Source organism: Anopheles nili, chromosome 2 (assembly GCF_943737925.1).
Source record: "Anopheles nili chromosome 2, idAnoNiliSN_F5_01, whole genome shotgun sequence".
Lineage (NCBI taxonomy): Eukaryota > Metazoa > Arthropoda > Insecta > Diptera > Culicidae > Anopheles > Anopheles nili.
This window is the reverse complement of record NC_071291.1, coordinates 63,491,762-63,505,738: the sequence shown is the minus strand read 5'-3', so window position 1 is coordinate 63,505,738 and position 13,977 is coordinate 63,491,762. Positions and strand designations below refer to the sequence as shown.

General features: G+C 50.4%; 1 protein-coding gene across 1 annotated transcript; it reads right to left on the bottom strand.

Moving 5' to 3' along the window:
* Positions 1 to 1,063: 1,063 nt before the first annotated feature.
* Positions 1,064 to 12,437, bottom strand: LOC128727869 (probable cation-transporting ATPase 13A4). The gene is made up of 2 exons (XM_053821824.1): positions 11,731 to 12,437; positions 1,064 to 4,589 (listed from the first exon to the last, which is right to left on the bottom strand). Exons 1-2 carry the CDS (start codon positions 12,435 to 12,437, stop codon positions 1,064 to 1,066), a joined length of 4,233 nt encoding a protein of 1,410 aa, XP_053677799.1.
* Positions 12,438 to 13,977: the final 1,540 nt, after the last annotated feature.

Genomic DNA, 13,977 nt, shown 5'->3' with positions numbered 1-13,977 from the left:
GACTAAGCATCTCAACTGTTTCATTCTTACCATAATCAACTCAATAGTCGTATCAGAAACACACGGAGGAGAATGAGATAGCTGAGACTTTCACTTTCTCTAGTAACTACCCTATCTATCGGCGTGCGTGTGCCTGCTCCTGTTAGTACAATCATTCGTTTACCGATCTGCTGCTTGTCTGCAATCTACTCTACTCTATGTAAAACGCAACCGAATAAACGTTACAATAAACCCCCTGTCTTACTGCCGTTCGACCACAATTAAGGTTCTGTAAAACGTAGTACAAATCGCTACGCAATAATTATCGAGATGGCCGAGAGCGCATCCACATCTTTTTACGCCTTGCCCTCGGTTTATCCTCACACCCACAATACTCGATGTTGTATACCTAAAACCGTCTCTCGCGGGTCGCTCTGTCTCGCTATCCGCACGATTCCGGCCACGACTAACGCGCGAAGGCTCAAAATATTCGGGGAATAACCCCCGCGCACCTTCGCGAAAAACAAATACAGGCAAATCCGTTGGGAAACGAACCGGGGGACAGCGAGCGGTGCAGGAGAACCCATCCGCTCATCGATGACAATCCGCGCGCAGCAGTTCACGCAGGTGTCCACATTATTGTCTTTCAATCGTAATTTCGGTTCCATTCCGTCCTGCATTTCCCAATAGCGGGTGCCTTCCTCCCCCGGGACGCGCAAGGAAGCTTGTAAAATCATGCGTCTATCACATAAAGTATCAACAATGCAGTTCGAATTTCGTTATTTTTTTGCGTACGCCTCCTAAACCATGAGCACATGTGCGCCCAACATTTGTCGGTTTATGCCCCTGAACCGGGGGAAAAAAATTCAAACGTACGTGATCATTCGTCCCTGCGGACAGGCTGAACGGTGGCAGAGTGCTACCGAAGTTTGGCCTCCCGGTTGTAATAACCAGCATCCTTCCAGTGGCACACGATTAGGACGACCACGGCAAGCAGCACCCACGCGAGTTGATGCGCGCCAGAAGCCAATCCAATCTTGCCACCGCCACCACCAGCGGCGTCCCCAAACCAAGGAAGGTGGCGTCAGTAATCGTACTTTTCGCTCGACCACCCGAACACGGTTTTAAAGTCGCTCGGCGAATGGATGTCCCGCTGGAAGTTGTGCTGGATCTGCAAGTACTTGCGGCGTGATTTGGCCACGTTGTGCCACCGGTAGCGTAGCCGCTTGAACGCGATCTCGTCCACGATCACCTTCTCGATGAGCAGCGAGAGCAGGAAGTTGATCACACCGTACGCGACGAGGTACAGCCGGAAGCGGAACTCGTCCTCGGGTGGCATGACTAGCTCGAACTGGTTCGCGATCCAGGAGGGTGGGTAAACGGTCAGGACGACCGCAATCGCCGCGTTCACCACGATGCTGATGATGAAGCCGTAGTTGGAGAAGATGGACTTGCGATATGGGGCGCCTTTCGAGAAGACGATCGCGAGTATCAAGTACTGATAGCAAGAGATGGAGAAGATGGTGTAGTTTTCGAAGCAACCGTGATCGTTCAGCTCTCGATCGGAGGTGTAGTTGAACGGTTCGAACCATGGTTGAGCTTGGACGTGATACCAACCCGCTAGCTGGATGCCGATCGCGACCATCATGTGCATGGCAAGAGACAGCAACGGTGCGAGCGATATTAGCGAGTTGGAAGGCGTCTGTTTCACCAGCGGCCCATCGTACGAGGACGTTTTACCGAAGAAGAACGCCACGATCGAGATGATGAACAGATCGATGTACAGATACTGCCAATCGGTGAGGTTGGAATCGATCGAGTACAGGATCACGACGGACGCGAACTGGACGAGTGAGTACGCGGCCATAAACTTAAAGATACCGAACGACGTAACCAGCGCAGCCCGGCCCTCTTTGATCACGTTAGGCACACACGCGATGGTTGGGTTTTTCGACGTGAACGGTGACGCCACGGATGATTCAGCTTCCGAGAGCGAAATGCCGGTGTGGGCGGCTTTCAGCGCACCACAATCGTTCGCACCGTCACCACACATCGCCACGTAATAGCCGAGGTTCTGCAAACCCGTAATCAGGTGTTGCTTCTGGTCGGGTGACATGCGCGCGAACACCGTCCCAAACGTCGTGACCATGTGCACCAGCTCCGGGAAGTGTTCGTTGATGATTGCCCACGTTTTACCGGTTAACGCGAACCGGAACGATCCGGAGCTTGCCTTGGCCAGCATCATCCGATCGTTTGCCACTCCGTTGACCACCTTAACGTCGACGATGGAACTGCAATCATGCTCCGGCTCGATCGTGATCCGGTGGGAGTGATGATCCTTTTCGAAGTTTGTGCTGAGTTGCGTCGAAATGGTACAGGTATCGATCGAGCTGCTGATACTATTCGATTCCGTCATCAGCGCGTAGTTTCCATTTTCCTTCACCTTTAACGGACCATCTGGCTTTCCCGCCACCTGGTTGTCGTTGATGATGTCGGATTGCGTGAGCTGCGGTTGCCCCGTAATGTCGTACGAGAGGAAGTAGTGATCCGGATTTCGCTTGTCCGCGTGTGCCGTCACGGTTACCAGATTCTGACCCGGCAGTATCATACCACAGTCATGAGCGACACTCGCAGCAGTCAGCAGATTATCGCCCGTCACCATCACGGACCGGATGTTGGCCGCGTTCAAGCTTTCGATCACCTCTTCCGTGTCGGTTTTCAGACGATTTTCAAGGATCACAAAACCCAAAAACTCCAGCTCACATTCGACCTTCTCGCGTGCGATCTTCTGCACCTTCGGGTAGTTCAGCTTCTTGTCTAGCTGCTTGTACGCGATGGCAATGATGCGATATCCTTGCTGCGCGTAGAAACCCAACTTCGACTGGAAGTCCTCCGGAATGCTTTCCAGGCGGCACAATGAGCTGATCATCTCCGGCGAGCCCTTCACGTACACGTTGAAGTGATTGTCGGATACCTTGCGCGTGATCACGGACATACGCTGCAGTGCGCTGGTAAAGGAAAACTCCCGCACAATACCGATGTCGTTCGAGTTGTCGTACGTTACGTCCAGCTCAAGGTTCAATTCATCCCGGGAATCCCCGCGCGGTGGCTTCACGATCGTTGGGAACAGCATGTCGTACTTGGTCTCATCGGATACGTTCGCTTCCTCCAGAATCCACCCGGTGGATTCGAATATCTTCAGATCGAGAGGATCTCCTCGCATCTCACCTTTCACGAACGTGATCGAATGGCACGTTACCATCCCGAACAGCAAGTGATCGCTCATTGGCAACCGCATGATGTCCTTAAGCGGAATCTGGAAGCTATTGGTGGAGTCCTTTGGCAAAACACCCCACATATCCAGCCCGTCCTCCGTCAGCGTGCCCGTTTTGTCGAAGCACACACAATCGATACTTCCGGACACGTTTATCGCACGCGGCGAGATGCAGTAAATGTTACTGCGCTTTAGGCGTTTCTGGGCGTACATCCGCCCCACGGTCATCGCAGCTGGCAGGGCCGGTGGTACAGCGATCGTGATCAGATCCAACGATTCGACGACAATTTTCACCGCATCAATGCTCCGGCTGATCTTGGTGTAGAGCGTGTACACGAACCCACAAAACGCCACGATCCCAAGCACGGTGATGAACTTGTACGAGTCTTTCTCGAACTTGTAGTCCACCGGTGGTGGGTACAGGATCGACCGAATGAGACCACCCTTCGCCGTGATGTTACCGGTGTTCAGGACTTTCACCAGGACCTTCTCGCTGCCGATGTAACGCGTTTGGATGACTCGCGTTCCACAGAACAGCGTGTGACGTGCGTGCTCCTTACGATTGTAGATCAGATCGCGCTTCAGCGGTAGCGGTGTCTTCGTCACCGGTACACTTTCACCCGTCAACATCGACTCATCTAGAATGCAGTTGCCGGACAGCAGCACCGCATCGCACTGCATCGTGCAACCGGTGGCCGGAATTTCGAGGACATCACCCGGCACCAGAAAGCGTGTCTCGATCGTCTCCGATTCCATGGTGTCACGCACCACCATGGCCGTGTCGGTGCTTTTAACCGTCGAATAAAGCGCCCGCTGGTTGCGCTGGGTCTGAATGATCGACACCGTAATACCGAAAGCGCTCATCAGCACGATCACGACCGCGTAATAGTAGTACTCGTAGAAAAACCACAGCACCACCGAAAAGATCTGAAACACGTAAAACGGATTGAGCACCTCGAGGAATAGCAGCGTCAGGACACTACGCAGGGGGATGAAGATCTCGTTACTGCCGTAGATCAACCGACGGACGTTCTGCTCGTACACCGATAGTCCCTTCGCGTGGTGGATCAGGACGCTCGGGACCTCCACGTCTAGGCCCTGGAGTTTCGTGAACTTCTTGTTATCGTCACACCAGATGTAGCGGAGCTTTTTGCAGCAGAAGTACCGCATCGTGCTGGCGTGTTCGAAGCGGCCGCCACTGCGATGGTAAACGACCTGAAACGGGTCAAGGGAACGGAAGAACCCGACGTAATCCGTGATGCCATTTTGGATCAGTTCCTTGATCACGTTGCGCGCGTTGTTGGACGTTGGTTTCTTTTTCTCGTTCACAATTTCCCTACGATGAAAGGGAGAGGATTAGAGAGAATAAATAAAATTAAAAGACCATCAACGACTGATAAAATACATTTAAAAAGTAGGTTCAGGAATACAATAAGGCAGAAGGCAAGCTTTTACCCCCCAACGAGAAGCCATACAAATGTCCCCAACCATTGTTCGGGTTCGGTAACTAAATCAAACAAAACGATGAAGGGCAAATATTTGAATGCAGGCGCTTCAGAACATGTCCCTTTTCCAAACCGCGTGTGCATTTGTATGTGGGATGGTTTTGTTTCAGTCAATTCAAGCCATCCTGCAGAAAGACGACAGCCACTCACCAAGACGCGGTGGTCGGCACAAATAAATCTCCTAGAATTCGCATTGATATCCGCGCTTTTAATTGCTTTGTCCTACTCGCAAAGCCTCAATCTATTTCCCGCTTCGTCGGAGCCGTCTGAGCGACTATCAATCAGCTCTAGAGGTTTAGCAATATGGAATTCCACCATCCATTTCTATCGAAAACCCACTCGGGCGCGAAAGGCGAACTGAGGGTTGTCAGCCGCACGGGTTCGACGACGCCCGTGCCAGCGCGAGAACCGTTCGAACAAATAAACTCTAATTAAGATTGAGAACATCGCAAGAACGCGCTGGAACGCGCGATAGCGACCACGAGAGATTCGGGTCCCCGGGAGCCTCTTTTCAATAGCAATTTTGCGCCGGCTTCATCGGTCGTCGTCCATCGGATTTGTCGGTGGGATGATGACGCACCACGATTGTCTTTTTTTTTCGCCGTTTTATTTCCTTTCAACCCACATGCACTGGATGATGATGAACTCCTCCTCCCGGTCGGGTTCCGTACAGCAAAGAGTCTGTCGTGTTGAGACAAAGGCAAGAACGGCATCAAAAATATATAAAAAAAACCCTTTGTCCCACCCACACAGTCTTTTGTTTTTTTATTACATTTTGAAGGGATCTTTCATTGATTGCTTCAGCAGAATTTCCCGTGCCAGCCCAGCCATACGGAAAGAGGCAAACGCCAAAATTGGGTTTATTCTGCAGTTTGCGGATTTACTGGTTATTCATCAACCGAACTGAGCCCTCTAATCCTTCGCCGAATGTGGGGGGTGTACGAGGAAAATCAATATAAATCACGCAAAAAAGTGGATATCCCAATAAAGGGGTTTGTTAAATGCTTGCATATTATTTTCTTCTTTTACAATATACATCATGCTTCCCCTCTGGCTTGGTTTGAAAACTTTTCTAAAAGGCAATTAAACCGACAGCAAATTGAACCAAGCACGCGCCTCCGAGAGCCTCGTATGCGTATTAATTCAATCAAAACGCGAATGTAACACTTTCATCAGCCTTAATTAAGCTTCTGCTCACGCAGGAAAAGTTTCGCCCGCGTGTTTGCTCTCGGTGGACGAAGTGTAAGTGGAAGGCGTTTGCGTTGGTGTGAAAAATCGTAACGCAAACGGGGGAATGATTTGTTTACTCTGCAAGCCAATTGTTTCATTATGCGGCGGCGTTACAAGATTAGAAGCGAATATGTGTAACGGAAAAAAAAGCGTTGCTTGAATTAATTGCGGCTCAGGACGAAGCATGTTCAGTGATAACACAATAATTCGTATTCGTCGCAAGCGTTACTAGCCGTTACATGTGTCACTACAAATTCGGTAACATAGCGGTTACACACTGCAATAATTTATCACAAAAAAACTATTCAAATAAACGGAGAAATGAAATGAAATTTAATCGTTTGGAGACACACAAAATATGAGCTTTGGGTCTAACCATTTAAACACTGTTTAAAAACACCCAACGCGATGACGTTATCAAGGCAAATCGATGCAAGATAACACACCGTATCCTTGCCCCAGCTTGTGCACCTTCATTCAAGCGCGCTTTAACATTGAAAAAATCACGTCTATCCGCCCTAATGAAGTTCAGTTCGTGCCCATCAGCCCCATATGGCCTCACAGCCCATAATGGAGCTAACGTGCCTTCTCCACCCGACACACCCCACACGTACAAGATCGGTGGGTGGGTGGGTGGGTGCACCTTGCATAGTTCGAATGCTTCCGAAGATTAGCGAGGGGGCCTTTCCCAGGTACTCCACCCTTCTCCGTTCATTGCTATCGACGATCTTGGCACGCGGCACGTGCGATTCCGTGGTGCTAATCCGCAACTCATTTCCCATCCTTGCGGCCATCCATCCGGTTCGCGGGATCCATTGTTTTACCCCCACCCCCTTGTCAGCCCGAGGGAAGTCCTTCATTGTGTTCACACTCTCAATCATGGTGCATTATATCCGCGAGCGTCCGCTACGGGTAGATGATCGGTGGCTTTGAAGGGGGTGTGTGACATAATTATGCTCAGCAAACACGTCTTTTTTTATCATTATTGTACTCTGCTAGACCTGCACATTGTGCGTCTAGCCGCGTGTGCCCGAGACACACACACACACATCCGGCAAGTTCTCCCCCAGGGAGTCTTTGTGTTCGGAAACCCCTCCCGTCGGTGAAGGGATGAAAAAGCCGCCGAGAGTGTGGCGTTTGATAGCAGGGATGTATATAAATGTTATTTGCGCGTGAGATTACCATCCACCGATAAGGGAAAAGCCCATCGGGGCGGCTTTATGGAATGGCGATTGTACGGTTTTAATAAATTGCTTGGTTTATTGACTAGATTAAACCCGTGCGACTTGCCTCGATGGGTACGTTTGTCTGTGTGGCGGAGGAAATAGCGGTCATTGCACGAAAACGGTCCGGTTTTCGTGAAACGGTATCCAGGAGCGTGTGCCGAGAGTGCAACATCGGGAAAGATTTTGCCCCCGGAAACGCAATTACGGGAAGCTGTTGCATTTCCGGCAATTTATCAATCTTCCGTATTCCATCGACGAGCGTGGCGTGACGTCCTCGTGGCGATGGACATTCGTAATGTCACTCGCAGGAGGCGAAAGCGAAGAGTAAGCTTCCATCTAGAAGCCGATATAACACTTGCCTCAATGATGTGGGCTCGGACAACTTTTCAGCAGTCTTCTAATGCTCCAGTGCACGTATGCAATCCCCATCGCATCCTTGTAAAGCCGTTCAAAATGCCGCTCTAACCCCGTAACGCAATTACCAATGGGTTTAAATTTAACTTCCTAACGAGCTGCAACAGGATATTGCAAGCACGCTGCACCAAAGATGCATGGCGCAGGAATGCATTCTCCACCAACGAGATCCAGATAGCACCGAATGACGTTATCGAGTAAAGGTCAAGTTCACGGGGGGGAAAAAAAGGAAAGTATGCACTAGATGGCCCCGATTGCTCGAGTGAAGCAGTTAATAATGGGGCAGGAAGCCCACCCATTGATAATTGAGTGCGAGGCGATGCCGGGAAAACCCTTTTGCTGGTTTACCGAACGGCGTTTTGTTATTCCTTACATTCAAGTGGCGGGTGGTGCGAAAAAGATAAAAAAAACACTATTATACTCGCATATGCGCGCTTTCGTTGTGCTCATTTTCCATTGCTGCGCGAGATAACAAGCGTCTATCAGTCATTCGTTGAAGCGGGTTAGTCACAGCACTAAAGCACCTGCAGCAGAGTTCCTTTTATGGCAGGAGGTGCCGTGATGACGAGCTTTTGCAAATATTACGATATTACGATAGCCCTCAGGGACCGGTACACGACCACGGCACTGAAGGGAAGCACACAACACGCTAACGAGAAGGAAATTGCTACGGCGGTGCCAACCAAGACAGTCAGGATAACACGTGGTTGGAGCCGTTAAAGGGTGGTGCATCATCGCGTGTTATCAAGAAAATAAACAACCTGGTGGTGAAATTGGATTTAAAGTGACTAATGATCGCGTATCTTGGGTCCTTCCATCGAAGAATGAAGCCTCAAACACAGATATGTCCCTTAAAAGATCGATAACGGTGATCAGCAAAAAGATCATGTAATGTTTTAGTGCTTTAAAAAATTCCACACACCACCATTTATAGGCACAAGCATCCTCGAGGAAAGTCGATCGATTCTTGGTGCATGTTGAGCCCAGCATAAATCATTTCGAGCTCCAGATTTCCCCCAAAAAGTGACCCACCACCGTCTGACCGGTCTGACGTTCCGTAACAACGCTTGACGTAATTCCTCCCTCTCTCTCTCTCTGTCACACACACACACACAGGACCAGGTCCGGGGGCCATCAAATCTGATTAGACCGTCCGCGGTTCGCTTATCGATTCTCGTTCGAGCCGTTCGTAAGCGATTCGTTCGGTGAGGGGTGGGCAATTTTATTGGCGATGATGCTGGGGCCGCGAAAAATCGACCACCAGCGAGAAGAGGAGCAAGCGAGAGAGAGAGAGAGAGTATATATTGTGCTCTCAACCCGGGGCCCTGCGATAGCTATTATTATCGCACCTAACAACCATCGATAATGCCTTGCGCAGAGACCTAAAGCTGACCGTTGTGGTGGTGATTTGTGGAAAACGATTCTCTACACTTTGGGGCGGGAGTAGGGAAAAATAGTAAAAAAAAAAAAGAGTAGCACTTCCAAATCAGGGTTACAACATTATTTGCGTGGGAGGGGGAAAGGCACTTAATATGCGCACAATAATGTTGTCAACGGGGGTGATTGATTAGTGCGCACGCGAGCGCGGAAAAGGGTATTATAATCTCCCATTTTTGGTGTTCGTTTTTGTATTCTTCCTTGCGGCTTTAGGATGTAATCGACTTTACAGTTGTGTTAGCTACAATACCTCCAACGCTGGGGGGATGGGAAGAAAAAACAATGCGAGGGTGGAATTCCTACCAAATGCCCCCCCATTTTCGAGATAAGAATGGCAATAAATAGATCGTCAAATTGGTTCAGGAAATACAGGAATACAAGCGCATATCGGCGGGGATAGATTAGGAGCTGGTATGAACAACCTGCTCTTTCTTAACCTTCTTTTACGCTACACTCTACCATGAGCGTAGAGATGAATGAAAAAAAAAACAAGAAAAACAGCAGTTAATGAAGCCTCTAACAAAGTGTTCCTTTCAGATGTCTGCTCGAGAACTTAACCGCAAGAACACGCCCTTAAGCGAGTTCACCTGACCGTGGTCTGTTGCGAGCCCTCGATCCTCGGCCGCAATGAAACGGAGAAGAAAAAAGTGAAAGGAAGTGTGCTATGTTCGGAACACCGGATGGAGCAACAACCTTGCGGGTATAAGAAGAAACCCTCGCACAAGAACAACTTTAGTGGCTTTCGAAACCTTATTGCAAAATGGAAGCCCTCGCAACCCTCGCTCTGGGGAAGAAGAACGGGGACAAGGCAAATACACAGTGTGCGTCATAAACTGCTTCAAACACGCTACACCCTTACTGGTGGGGGGTCTGGGGCGAATCCTTGCGGTCACGCCGGAAGCAAAACCACACCACCAGGTTGCGTGGAGCAAGGCGAAAAAAATAATAAGGGAGCAGAAACGAAAGACCACAACGGGCTGTTAATGACATTCCCGTCGAATCGGGGGGGAGGAAAAGAAGGACGAATGGACGAAAAACCACGGGAAGGGAACAACAATTTTTCAATCTGCCAACCACCGATTCCCGAAGTTTAGCACCGAGAGAACGGGCAGTTTAGCATATTTACGCAATCCTTTAATCCATCACCGGTCAACTAAAAAAAGGGGAAAAAATGCCACCGGATTATGACTGGATCTCGGAAGGGTTTCAAAAAAAAACAAATTTCACCACGTCGAGACAGGAAAGGCCCTCAGCCCCAGAAAAGGCTCAGAAAAGTTTCCCACACGCGGTCGATTTGGCCAGCAAAACCGAACCGGCCAGAAAAGGAAACCATTGACCGTGGCCTGACCGGGTGATTCGAAGGAGGTGGTGGGTGGTGGCCACTCTTTTTTACTTAGGGTTGAGTGTGTGTGTGATTTTTTTTTCTACTCTTAACGCCCATGAACTGGCCGGCCGCGGTCATGCGTCCACAAAACACTTTGGGCATGTCCCGGTGGTGGGGTATTTCCCTCCCGGTGGCGTTTTAGTCACTTCGGTATGCAAGACTTGTTCGACTTGTGTTGCCTCCCATCCTCCCAGTCACCGACCCCAGTGTTAGCGATGAACCGGTTTTTGGGGACTCTTGGTGGAAGCGTTTATTAGGTTGAAAAAAAAAAACATTGCTTAAATTACGAATTAGCAAATGCTACACTGGAAGCTGGATAGCCTTTGTTTTCTTGTATGTTCAACAGAAAAAACCTTGTTTTTCACCGAACAGAGTTAAACACCTTCAAACAACACCATTAACTGTGCGGAACTAATGTTGCAACGACGGTGAATGGCTGACAAAAAAAAAGGGGATTGCATTTTAGCTCTTCAGCAGACGGCTGTTTGCTCAAGTGCGTCGTTAAGAAATACTTTAAACCGAGCAGGGTTATTCTGTAGCAGATCGCGTACTTGTTTGAACCGTTCGTCCTTCGTCTAATGCAATTGAAACCGATGTGAGGCCATCGGGTCGCATACAAAGTTGCGGAAAATCACTCGAATGCATTCTGGTACACACATGCTGGTGATTTATGCAAAAACAAAAAATGATCATTCTTTTTTTAGCACAATGAACATTTTTTACACAAGGCCACTCGAGCCCTTAGAAACTACATCGGGATGTTACATTGTTAAGCCACATCACCCACTCACACAACAATTCTATTCCCCACTGATTGCATTTCGTGCAGCATGAGCGAGACGATCAGTTGATCGACGATCATTAGGCGGCGAAAATCCCATTATTCTGGGGTGTCACTTTGATAACTGTGCGCTCGATTGCTTCACTGGTTGGGGTTTTTCTCTCTCTCTCTCTCTCTCTCTCGCTCTAGACTGTGTACAGTAGAAGCAAGGCCAAGGCAACACACGCACGGAATTTTGCACCACAATGCAACAGTAGATCACTCACGGAAGGTAACGATCGTGCATTCAAGATCGCTCCCAGACGGACGGGCGCGTTCATCGCTTTTTTGCGTGTGCATATTTAAAACGCGAATAAAAAAACCCATTGCCCACCCCTGCGTGGGAAGGTTTCCACGGTGAGAAAGCATTTTCCATCGACAGCGAAGACGTTCGAGTGGTGTTGATAACGATCCATTGATCGTTCGCCCTCTCAACTGAATGTCCTTCCCGCAGAGCTCACCTGATAACATCGCCACTAAGCTCGATCACATCCTTCACGTAGTACAGATCGTGCTTCCGTTGGTACGCCTCATGAATCAGCACCTTTTCCGCGTGCTCCAGCGAACACTCGCGATGTGTCGCCAACAGCAACCAATGCCGGCGCCAATGCATCACCAACCGCAGGACACCGAACGTCAGCAGGAACCCAACGTAACACAGCATCGTCTTGCGCAAACACCTCGCATAGCCGGTGATAAACATCTGATCCTCCTCGCCATCATTCAGGATATCGTGCACGGACGCCTGCAGGCTGGACTCCTGCAGCAGCTCGGCTAAAGTAGACACACCGTCAGGATGGGTTTTTTCATGCTCAAGATCGTACCGCTGATGTGCCCGCTGGGGCGCGTGCCTGTGATTCGCTGGCCCCTTAGACTTACGCGCATTCTTGATCTGTACCGCCGTCACCGGCAGCCCAACGTCGTCGTCCTGCTCGTGCTTCCCCGGTGTGGCCACCACCACCGTTCGGTTCGGTTCGTCACACACGGCATCATCCCCGGCAGCAGGGCCGTCAACACCGACGTCGTGTGGCCACCGGTCCGTGGCACGTTGGTGATGATCGGTGAGCGTGGTGTCCAGCTGAACGTCGGCGGTGGCTGGTCCACCGGACGCCGACCCTGCTGCCGCGTACCGGTCCGTTCCGGACGCTCCTTCCGCCAGTGGCATCATGGGGGTGGCTCGGGAATGCGCTTGCGGCTAGCGTTGCAAACACAAGCAAACAAAAGGACACAAAGCCCCCACCCGCCCCAACGATTGGGGGCTGTATCAGGGTGGTTTCACCCGTGCGACACTCCGGCGCGCGATCAAACTGGCCACTGTGAGCTGAGCGGGCGCGAAATCAACGCAAACGCACCGCCACCGGTGCCTGGAACGACTGCCGACGGTGGTGGCAGCACGCTGCTAAACGGTGCCGACCACCCTCCAGGGAGAGGGGGTTGAAATGTCGCTGTTTGTGTGCCCCCGGTGATCGCTCCCCTCCCACACACACACACGCACACGTGGAGGAGGTGGGGAGCGCGTACGCCCACACTCACGCTTGTGTCAGTGCCGTCGTCGGTGGGTGCTGCAGCACTGCGTCAGGTTCCGGCGCCAAACTCCGGTGGTGTTGGTGTGGCCACCGATGCACCGATAACACCGATAAGCTTATCACCCGGGTACGGGGGGTTATGGTGGTGGTGGTGCGGGGTATCTCCACGCTGGTCGGCGCTTGTCAGCTGCGCGATCCAGCCAACGGTGAGGGGCGCGTACGTGTGCTATCTCAGCACAAGGATGTCACTCTCCGGCACGGCAGTACAGATCGGGCGCATTGTCCTGGCCCTGGTGGCAAGCGACACAACGATGACGTGCGAAACGGGGTGAGTTGGTGGTACCGGGATGCAACCGAATGCAGCACAACACGGGCAAGATGACGTTTGTGATGACGTTGGTGACGTTGACAGAACAACAGCGAACTGAGGCGCTGATGAAGGTCGCGCACTGGTTTTGGGTGTTCCTTTTTAAGGATAACTCGTTACGTTGCGTTCGCCACAGGTTTCTCGGTGCATCGATCACGTTCACGGAGGTTGCGAGACAAAGGAGCGTATAGCGGTTTTTACCTGCAAGGATGAGAAGCAATCGAGACTAATGAGTGTTTGATGCCAGGCGGACAGCTGACTAGACGATTTAGGGCAGGGGCAGGGACACGGGTGAAACCGATCGCGGGGCCGTTGCCGTCTAATCACATCTGCCACGTCTGTTATGGCGCGAGGTTGCCGTTGGTATAGGTTTAAGGAGCACCATGCAAATAACAAGCATTTACACAAGCTTCGAGTCGTGGCTCTTGCAGCTTTATGCATTATTTTACAGTGCATGTTATTTCAATAACAAAAATAAACCAATTTCAAAATATCATAACATCGCTGGGAAACGCTTTAAAAACTCAAAAAGCAGATTACAAGCTCTCCAAACGCTCGATAGAATAAACTACAACTGCTAGGTATTAATAATAACCAGTCAATTTTGTTTTCCATCGATCTTGTACTTCTTCTGATCAAACATGCATGATCACCTCCTGCACCTGGAGCAGTGCCAACTATTCGAAACGATCATTATTCATAGGAAAGAGAAAACCGCTTGCTGCAGTTCGCGTGCGTGACGGTCGTGACGGAATTTCGTCGCCATTGGCAACCAAAAAACAACCAAAAAATGATGTCAAACGTTTTCGCTTGTA

Excerpts from the sequence above, each read along its gene's own strand:
- LOC128727869 (XM_053821824.1), bottom strand. The coding sequence starts at position 12,437 with ATGATGCCACTGGCGGAAGGAGCGTCCGGAACGGACCGGTACGCGGCA. Across the intron at positions 4,590-11,730 it reads CTTAGTGGCGATGTTATCAG|GGAAATTGTGAACGAGAAAA; the intron begins GTGAGCTCTGCG and ends CTTTCATCGTAG.